General features: G+C 37.5%; 1 protein-coding gene across 3 annotated transcripts in view; it reads left to right on the forward strand.

Moving 5' to 3' along the window:
• The window catches only part of ACAD11 (acyl-CoA dehydrogenase family member 11), an 88,633-nt gene extending 78,594 nt beyond the window's left edge, over positions 1-10,039 (forward strand). For 2 of the 3 annotated variants that reach the window (XM_082839225.1, XM_082839227.1), the window contains 2 exons: positions 7,827-7,936; positions 8,840-10,039. In XM_082839225.1, coding sequence (XP_082695351.1) covers positions 7,827-7,936; positions 8,840-8,954 — 225 coding nt within the window. In that variant the 3' untranslated portion in view covers positions 8,955-10,039. Of the gene's footprint in view, positions 1-6,814; positions 6,932-7,826; positions 7,937-8,839 lie in introns of all 3 variants that reach the window. The other variant, XM_082839226.1, reaches the window with a different exon arrangement.
• The last annotated feature ends 587 nt before the right edge of the window (positions 10,040-10,626 follow it).

The following is a 10,626-nucleotide window of genomic DNA, read 5'->3' on the forward strand; positions in this document are numbered from 1 at the left end:
CTGGCTTCTTTTTATTGCTGAGTAGTATTCCTTGGTGTGGATTATCACAGTTTAACTATTCACCTGTTGAGAGATATTTGGGTTTTTTTCAGTTTTGAGCTGTTACAAATAAAGCTGCTATAAACATTCAAGTATAGGTTTTAGCATAAACTTAAGTCTTTATTTCTCTGGTATAAATGCCTAAAAATGCAGTTGCTGGGTCATGTGGTAGTTGCATGTTTAGTTTTTTAAGAAACCACCAAACTGTCTTCCAGAATGACTATGCCATTTTTCATTCTCACCAGCTGTGTATGAGTGATCCAGTTTCTTAGTAGAACATTATGTATAATGTTGGCTGCAGATTTTTGGAGATGTTCTTTGTTAAGTTGAATTACCCTCTATAACTAGTTTTCTGAGAGTTTTTATCATGAATGAATGTTGAATTTTGTCAAATGATTTTTCTGCATTAATTTGTATGACCATGTGATTTTTTTTCAGTTTGTTAATATGATGGAGTACATTGATCGATTTTCAATACTAAACTACCTTTGCATCCTTAGAATAAACCCTACTTTGTCATTATGTATAATTCTTTTTATTTTTTTGAAAGTTTTATTTATTTTTAAAATTTACTATTTATTTATTTATTTTGGCTGCGCCAGGTCTTAGTTGTGGCATGCGTGATCTTTAGTTGCAGCATGTGGACTCTCTTAGTTGTGGCACGTGGGTTCTTAGTTGAAGCATGCAGACTTCTTAGTTGTGGCATGTGAACTCTTAGTTGCTGCATGCATGCATGCGGGATCTAGTTCCCCGACCAGGGATTGATCATGGGCCCCCTGCATTGGGAGCACAGAGTCTAACCCACTGGCCCACCAGGGAAGTCCCGAGAGTTATGTTTTACTTGGTGGAAATTTTTAGGACTTCAAGCCTGAGAGACAGCATCTCAAGTAACCCTGAGAGAACTGTTCCTAGGAGGGAGCCAGGATATATAGGAGTTTTGCAACAAAGGGCAGGTAGTCTGAACATCAAAAGATTATTGTTAATTAAAGAAAACCAGATTGTCTAGATTTATGTTAATTCTTCTTTAGACATTTGGTAGAGTTCTCCAATGAAACCATTTGGGCCTGGAGATTTGGTCTGGGGGTAGTTTTTAATTTACAGTTCAGTTTCCTTAATAGTTATAGGGTTATTCACATTATCTATTTTATATTGAATGAATTGTGGTGGTTTGTATTTTTTGAGGAAGTGATCCATTTTGTCTAAGCTGTCAATTTTATGTGTTTAGAGTTGTTCATAATATTCTCCTGTTATCCTATTGATGTCTGCAGGGTCTTCAGTGATACCCTGTTTCATTACTGAAATTAGTTATTTGTACCTTCCTTTTCCTTTGTCTGTCTTGTTAGAGGTCTGTCAATTTTACTGGTCTTTTCAAAGAATATATATTAATTATTAATATATGAAATTATACAATATAATAATTGATATGACAACATTAACAAGATCTTTGTTTCATTGATTTTCTCTTTGTTTTGTTTTCAATTTTATTGATTTCTGCTATTTATCATATCTTTTCTTTTGCTTTCTTCAGACTTATTTTGCTCTTTTTTTCTAGGTTCTTGGTGCGGTAGCAAGGAGTATTGATGTGAGACATTTCCTCTTTTCTAATCTATGTGTTTAGTGCTGTAAATTTTCCTCTCAACACTGCTTTACCTGTATTCCACAAATTTTTATGTATTGTATTTTCATATTAATCCCATCAGTGTATTTTTCAATTTTCCTTGAGATTCTCTTTTTAAAATTTTTTAATTAATTAATTTGTTTATTTTAATGCTATTCTTTAAAAAAAATTTTTTGGTCTGTTTTCTCTCTGTGGTTCAGATTGGGCAATTGCTATTGTCCTGTCTTCCACTTCATTGATTTGTCCCTTTGTTCCCTCCATTCTGCTGTTGAGCCCATCCACTGAGCTTTTTATTTAAATGGTTATATTTTTCAGTTACAAAATATCCATTTTTTTCTTCTTTATTTCTTCTTAGTAATTTCATTACTAAGACTTAAGTTCCTTTGCTGAGGCTTTCTGTTTTCTCATTAGTTTCAGTTGTGTTTCTATTTACTGATTGAAGCATTTTTATCATAGTTGCTTTAAAATCTTTGTCAGAAATTATAACATTTCTGTTATCTCAGAGTTGTCATCATCATAAATTTTGAGACTTCCTGGGTTTTGGCATGACAAATGATTTTTTTGTTAAAACCTAGACATTTTCATATTATGTTATGAGATTCTGGATCTTATTTAAACTTTCTATTTTAGCTGGGTTTCTCTGACACTGCTCTGTTAGAGGAAGGGGTTGCACCTCATTACTGCCAGGCAGAGGTAGGTAGAAGTACAGCTTCCCACTCAGCCTCCACTGATAGCTGAGGAAAGGGGTGCATTCTCATCACTGAGTGGTCCCCAATGATATCATAGAGGGGAGGGAACTTGTTCCTGGTGTTGCTCCTTACTTGACACTCTCTGTCTGATACCACCCTGGCAAGGGTGTTGAGGTACCTCATCTCAGCACTCACAAGGGTGGAAGTCTGTGCTGGCATGAGTAGGAGTGGGGCCAGTGCTTTTTTTTTTTAGTATTGGCTTGGGTAGAGTGGTTATTCTCTAAGTTTTCTGTCTTTCTAGCTGCCCCTTCCCAATCCTTCAGCTAAAGACAGTATTTGTTGAGGCTGTTCTTCGTTTGATTTTTGTCTGTGCACCTTGGTATTTCCAGGTTGCTGGCTTCTTCAGCTCCAAGTCTGGGATATATGAGACAAAGAGGAAATGGAGGGAACTTACTACCATGTTGTTCTTCTGTTCCCAAAGTCCCTGGCCAGTCTGGCTTCTTCTCTCTACCTTTCAGAGTCTTCTTGTGTTTGTTCTATGGATGATACCCAAGATTTTAGTTGTACTTTGCAGGAGGAATAGGGAAACATACATCTATTCCATCTTCCTGGAAATAGAAGTCTTTGGAAATACCAATTTCATAATTTGTGCAAGTATTCTATAAACCACAATGTGGAGTTCTCTGGGAAAACCTGAACTGGAGAATAGGGACTGGTGCTGAAGCTGAGGTAGAATCTGCTCCACTCTAGATCTGGGGCTTAGGAAACACACACTCAGGCATGTATACAGAGCACATAAATTTAGCAACTTAGATGAAATGGATCAATTCCTCAAAAGCCACAAAATACCAAAACTCACTGAATGTGAAATAGATAACCTGAATGGTTCTACAACTATTAAAGAAGCTGAATACACAGTTTAAAATATCCTGAGAAAAGAAATCTTCAGGCCCAAATGGTTTCACTGGTAAATTCTGCTAAACAGTTAAAGAAGAAATAACACAAATTCTATACAATCTCTTCCAGAAAAACGAAGAGGAGGAAGCACGTGCCAACTCATTTATGAGACCAGAATTACACTAATCCAAAACCAGACAAGAACAAACTACAGACCAGTATAGATGCAAAAACCTAGCAAATATAATCCAGCAATATGTAAAAAGGACAACCAAGTGAGGTTTATCCCAGGAATGCAAGGCTGATTCATATTCGAATATCAATCATTAAGAAAATTAATCATTGTAATGTGCCATATTAACAACCTAGAAAAGAAAAACCACATGATCATATCGATTGATAGAAAAAGGCACTTGACAAAATTCAGCATCTATTCATGATAAAACTCTCAGCATACTAGAGAGAGAAAGGAATTTATTTAACCTGAAACAGAGCATCTAAAAATTCTACAGCCAACATCATACTTAATAATGAAAGACTGAATGTTTTCATTCCCAAGATTGGGAACAAAGCAAGGATGTTTACTCTCACCACTGCTCTTTTTTTTTTTTTAACACTTTTAAAATGTTTATTTATTTATTTTTAGCTGTGTTGGGTCTTCATTGCTGCATGCAGGCTTTCTCTAGTTGGAAGGAGCAGGGGCTACTCTTCATTGCAGTGCACGGACTTCTCATTGCGGTGGCTTCTCTTGTTGTGGAGCATGGGCTCTAGGTGCGCAAGCTTCAGTAGTTGTGGCACATGGGCTCCGTAGTTGTGGCTCACAGGCTCTAGAGCATAAGCTCAGTAGTTTTGGCACACAGACTTAGTTGCTCAGCGTCATGTGGGATCTTCCCAGACCAGGGCTCGAACACATGTCCCCTGCATTGGCAGGTGGATTCTTAACCACTGTGCCACCAGGGAAGTCCCATCACCACTGCTCTTTATCATCATAGAGGAAGTCTTAGCCATTGTGGTGAGACAAGAAAAAGAAATAAAGTGCATAGTTGGGGGAAAAAATAAATAAAGCTGCCCCTCTTTGTAAACATGATTGTGTAGAAAATCCTTAGAAATCTACCAAACAAATCAAAACAATCTTCCTAGAACTAATAATAAGTGACTTTAGCAAAGTCATAGGATTGAATCAACACATAAAATTAATTTTATTTCTGTATACTAGCAGTGAACAATCGGAAGCTGAAATTTTTTAAATACCATTTACAATAGACTAAGAAAGGAAATAGGTACAAATCTAACCAAACATGTATAGAATCTAGATGCTAAAAATTATAAAAGTGTAAAAGAAACCAAAAGGAGCCTAAATAAATACAGAGAAATACTGTCTTCATGGATTGGAAGGCTAACATAGTAAAGATGTCAGCTATTCTCAAATTGATCTATAGATTTAATGTAATTCCAATCAGAATCCCAGCAGAACATTTTTGTAGATATAAGCAAGTTGATCCTAGAATTTATATGGAAATACAGAGAAACTAAAATAATAAAACAGTTTGAAAAAGAAGAGTAAAGTTGGAGGAATCACAGTATCTGATTGAAGACTTACCATAAGCTACGACAATCAAGACAGTGTGGTATAAGGAGAGACACATAGGTCTTTGGAACAGAATAGCAGGTCTAGAAATAGACTCATAAAAACATGGGTCAATTGACTTTTTTATATAGGTGAAAATATCACGAAGATAAAAGTCTCCTGACCTGGTATTAGGCAAAATGTTCTTAGACATGCACCAAAAACATGACACATAAGGGAAAAATTGACAAATTGTACTTCATTAAAATTGAACACTTTGGCACTATGAAAGTCACTATTAAGAGAATGAAAAAAGCTATGGACTGGGAGAAAGTATTTGCAAATTGCCTATCTAACAAATGACTGAATAATGAACTCTAAGCCCAGCTCTCTAAGCCCACTTTAAAAATGGGCAAATGACTTGAACAGACTTGCCACCAAACAGAATTTATAAATGGCAAATAAACACATCAAGAGGTGACCAATATCATCAGCAATTAGGGAAATGCAAATTAAAACCACCATGAGATATCTCACATTGTTAAAATGGCTAAAATTTTAAAATACTGATGATAGCAAGTGCTGATGGTTTGAAGAGTAACTGGAACTCATATACTGCTGGTGGGAATGCAAAATGGTACAGTCACTCTGGAAAACTGACGGCTTCTTACAAGTATTTACCACATGACCTAACAATTCCACTCCTGGTATTTGCTTTAAAAAAATAAAAAGGTATGTTCACACAGAAACCCATATACAGATATTTACAGAAGTTCTGTTAATAATTCACCAAAAACTGGAAACAACCCAACTGTCCTTCAACAGGTGAATGGAAAAACAAATCGTGTTACATCCCTACAATGGAATACTACTCAGTGATAAAGAGGAATGGACAGTTGATACACAGAACAATTCGGATGAAATTCAAAGGAATTATGCTGAGTGAAGGAAGCCGGCCTCTAAAGAATACATGCTAAATGATTCCATTTATATGACATTCTGGAAAAGGCAACAGTATAATAACTGAGAACCATTGAGTGGTTGCTAGAGGGCAGAAGTAGTGTTAAAAAGGGGCAGCATGAGGGAGTTTTTTGGGGGAGATGAAACTGTTCTGTATCTTGATTGTGGTTATACCAGTATACACGTGTTAAAATTCATAGAACTGTTCACCAAAGAAAAAGTTCATGTTTACTAAATAAATAATAGTAATAACACAACAAAGGATGCTGGACCATTCTAACACTGAAATTATCTTAGGAATTATCTAGATTGTCTATAAGCAGGTCCACCACCTTACATTTAACCAAGTGTCAATGGTAGTGTGCAGTTAGCATTCAGAAGGGCCAGTAAGGAGTGTCTTGGCAATAAGAAAATTGCTCAGTTAGACCATCTTAACTTTAGACACCAGGATATCCAAAATAAATTATTTTTCTTAGCAAATAAAGTTTTTTCTAAAATCCACCAATGTTACCTGCAGCATTCCATGGGTATGTGGCTGGCTGTTTATTTCAAACAAATTAACTCTTCCATTTAAAAATATATAGAGGACTTCCCCGGTGGCGCAGTGGTTAAGAATCTGCCTGCCAATGCAGGGAACATGGGTTCGAGCCCTGGTCCGGGAAGATCCCACATGTCGTGGAGCAACTAATCCCATGCGCCACAACTACTGAGCCTGCATGCCACAACTACTGAAGCCCGCATGCCTAGAGCCTGTGCTCTGCAACAAGAGAGGCCACCACAATGAGAAGCCCACGCACCACAACGAAGAGTAGCCCCCACTCACCGCAACTAGAGAAAGCCCGCATGCAGCAATTAAGACCCAACGCAGCCAAAGATTAAATAAATATATTTATTTAAAATATATAATAAAAATATATAGAGTAAGGCTTGAGAACAGTCCTTGGCGTAGAGGATGTTTTCACCAAACTACCAGTCTGTGTTACATGTGGACCTCAGACACCAGCTTATCTCCTCCTTCTTCTGCTGCCCTTTGCTCCCCTGCAGGAGGTGGTGGCTCACTGGATCGCTGAAAGCCGCATTGCCATTGAGGAGATCCGCTTGTTGACTTTGAAAGCTGCCCATAGCATTGATACTTTGGGCAGCTCTGGTGCTAAGAAGGAGGTGAGGCCTCTTGGACCACCATCTGCCAAGCCTTCTCCAAGAAGTTTGTCCCACTCTTTGGGCATTCCAGGTTTCATGGTGCCTGAGGGCACTCAGAATATCAGAAGCTTCCATGTGATTTTGGTTTAAAAATTATAAATGTATAATTTATACATTTATACAATCACCCTTGCTAGTTTTCCTTTCACTGGGCTGCTTTAGGGAATGATTTTCAGGATGCAGAATATCTTCAGCTTTCTCGAGATGCAGCAAGAGAAGGCAGAGAAGGTAGGGAAATACCAAACTTCATACTGACTTGGAATTGTACCCGGTATGTTACTTTCTGCTAACCTCTTGACCTTGGGCAAAGTATGTGACCTGTCTGCCTATGGCCTAGGGTTCTAGCGAAGACTGACCAAGTTGATACAGAATGCAGAGCACTGTGCTGCCACATAGAAATGTTTCATAGAAGACACCTCTCGTCCCCTGCCTTCTTATGTTTCTGGCTTATTTGGAATAAGAACATGATCGTTTAATTATAAAAGCAATGAAATTGCCAAGGGAAAACTGATTATCGAAAACTTTTTAACTCTTTATGATCCCTAAGGTGATGAATGTCACTTATCAGTTGCCTGAAATCCTTTTAGAAACAAGACAATACAAGTAATAAATAAGTTAATAAAATGTGATTTGGAAGAGATATCTCTTTCCAGAAGGTCTGTGTTGACTGAAATATGTCCGTTAGCTGCATTAGTGGATCTTTGTTGGCTTTCATCAAAGATTGTGTTTCAGTGGTGTGTGTATGTGGGAAAGTTCCCTTGTTTCTTTTCACAAAGAAAATACAGATTATATCAAATTCTATCACATTGTGTATTGTCTAAGAAAGGAACATTCTTTTTATATCTTGTTTATGTAGATTGCAATGATTAAAGTGGCTGCTCCTCGGGCCGTCTGCAAAATTATTGACCAGGCCATCCAAGTGTGTGGAGGTGCCGGCGTTTCCCATGAATACCCTCTGGCTAACATGTGAGTAGATGTCATTTAATCACCATCTACATTTGATGGGCTTGGAGTTAAAAAAATCTACAGATGGCTTGATACTAACTGTTTATGAAGAAAATAAAAATAGCTAACTTACTTTAAAGCATAATTGAAGGCTAACTGAGGCAATATAGGTATTTTACTATAGAGCTCAGTACCAATAAATAGTTTTATGATTACAATTGTCATTTCACTCATTCATGTTCACTTTTACACTGAGAAGATGCACTGAGGGTTCCTGAGCTGTAAATAACTCATGGGGGTTCACCCTGGAACAGGAAGGAGAGGAGGGGAGCAGAGCAAGGCTTAGGTATGCACTTAGGACACTTTACCACCCACACCCAGAGGCCGTGGCCAGACTGCGGCAGTGCATGCCAGCCACCACCTCATGTCCACATGTGCTTTCTGGGATCAAGAAGGAATACTCTCCACTGCCCATCACCACTGGGCATGGTGCCACCTTCTCTCTCACACTGGAGATAAGAGTCTGGTGCCCCATCAGTTTCCCCCATCAATTTTTAATAAGAAAGAATATATAGTACTATATATTTATAGTATATAAATGTTATATATTCTTCATGGCCTGTGGATTACCTAAGATATCTCCTAGTTCTAGCAAACACTAGTACCTACAGCAAACCAAGACTGAGATTAAGCCCACTGCACTGTGCCATTTAAGATTCCACTCCCAAGGTGAGGACTTGAAAATGGCATTTCACAAGCCCTTGGGCTGACTTTCCTTGATTTTCCCTGTGCAATTTTTCTTATCACTGCCTTGGCGAGATTTCAAACACTAATAATCTTGGCTTAGAATCAGAGTGACTGATGTTAAAGCATCAGGTTCCTCTTTGCTAAGTCCTGCCATCCCTGCTCTTTGTGTTTTTGCAGGTATGCCCTAACGCGAACTTTGCGCTTAGCAGATGGGCCCGATGAAGTTCACCTCTCGGCAGTTGCAAAAATGGAGCTGTGGGACCAAGCCAGAAGCCTGAGGGCCAAGGTGTAGAATTCATCGGCTCCAGCATTTGTATCTCATTCAGCTTTTGCAGCAGTTTAAGCACAGGATTAATTACTCACTTTGGTAAAGTTTTGAGCATCTGTTTTAATCAATGGGTTTTGTCATTTCAAGGGTCACACTTAAAATTTTATAATTTCAAGGGTTTCAGTGAAAAAGAAATTTCATAGCTGTTGTCATTCAGTCTAACACCTAAGTGTATAGCATTTATTTTTTAAACGCTTCTCTTGTAAAGAAATCATGAAATAAATTGGAGAACTAAAGCATAGCGTAAAAATATTTTCACTTCTTTACTTTCAGGAATTGTTCCACTTAAATAAATATTCAAGGAATATTTAATCACTACTTTGTAAAAAATATTGTGGGATCCCCTTTTTAACATTGGTTTTAGGGGCTGGTTTAACACTTTGTGGTAATGTTTGCACTGGAGAAGGATGGATGACTGATTGGGTCATTTTAGAGTTTGTATTGCTATAAGCCTCTTCATAATTCAACAGGAAGCATTTATACATAAAATCTGATTGTTACTAGAAGACATGGCATCTTATGAGAAAATATAATTAAGAAAAATTTTAATTATGTATAAAATGTTGATGCTAACAGTGGATAGTTTAACCTACAAGAAAGTTATGCAGTTTTGAGAGGAGATTAAAGACAGTGTTCTCTGAACACCATTCTGTTAATAGCAACACCCTAAGCCAACATCCTTGGGGCACTTTAAGTCAGCGCTGCCAAGGACTGCAACCCAAGCCATGTTGTAAGTCTTGAGCACCTGAACTGTGGTCAGCATAACTGAGGAACTGAATTTTTGATTTTTTTAAATTTTAATTAATCCAAATATAGATTCTCAACTCAGTTACTGGAAAACTTTTAAGTATGCTTGGAATAACTTGGGTATGTGAATTGTCTTTTGCAAATGTAAATTGTATGAAATCTAAATACAGAGCAAGTATTTTGAATGAAAATTTAACATCCAAATTAAGAAAGTATACAATATATACCAGATTTTGAAGACTCAGTATGAAAAAAAAATTAAATGTCTCATTAATACTTTTCTAATATTGATTACATGCTGAAATGGTAATATTTTGGATATATTGAGTTAAATAAAATATATTATTTAAATTAATTTTACCTGTTTCTTGTTACATTTTTAGTTTGTGGAATTGGAATAGTTACTGGCAAATTTTTTTTTTTTTTTTTTTTTTTTTTGCGGTATGCAGGCCTCTCACTGTTGTGGCCTCCCCCATTGGGGAGCACAGGCTCCGGAGGCACAGGCTCAGTGGCCATGGCTCACAGGCCCAGCCGCTCCACGGCATGTGGGATCCTCCCGGACCGGGGCACGAACCCGCGTCCCCTGAATCGGCAGGTGGCCTCAACCACTGCGCCACCAGGAAAGCCCGGCAATTTTTTTTTAATTTTCAAATGAAAGTATTTTGAGTTTGGAAAGCTTTAAAACTGTTTTATTAGAAAGCATACACATCACATGAATCTATTGATGCGTAGAGATTATTTCAATCATTATTTAAATGTCATCTTGGAGTGGGGTTGGGCCAGACATTTACAAAGCCCATGTCATGTGGGCTTTGTAAACATTTGCCTTTGAGCCTTAACCTCGCTGCACCTTGTATTTCTTTTTGTACGTTGGGATTAACTTTTAAAC

Source organism: Leucopleurus acutus, assembly GCF_964270905.1.
Source record: "Leucopleurus acutus genome assembly, chromosome: 5".
Taxonomy (NCBI): Eukaryota; Metazoa; Chordata; class Mammalia; order Artiodactyla; family Delphinidae; genus Leucopleurus; species Leucopleurus acutus.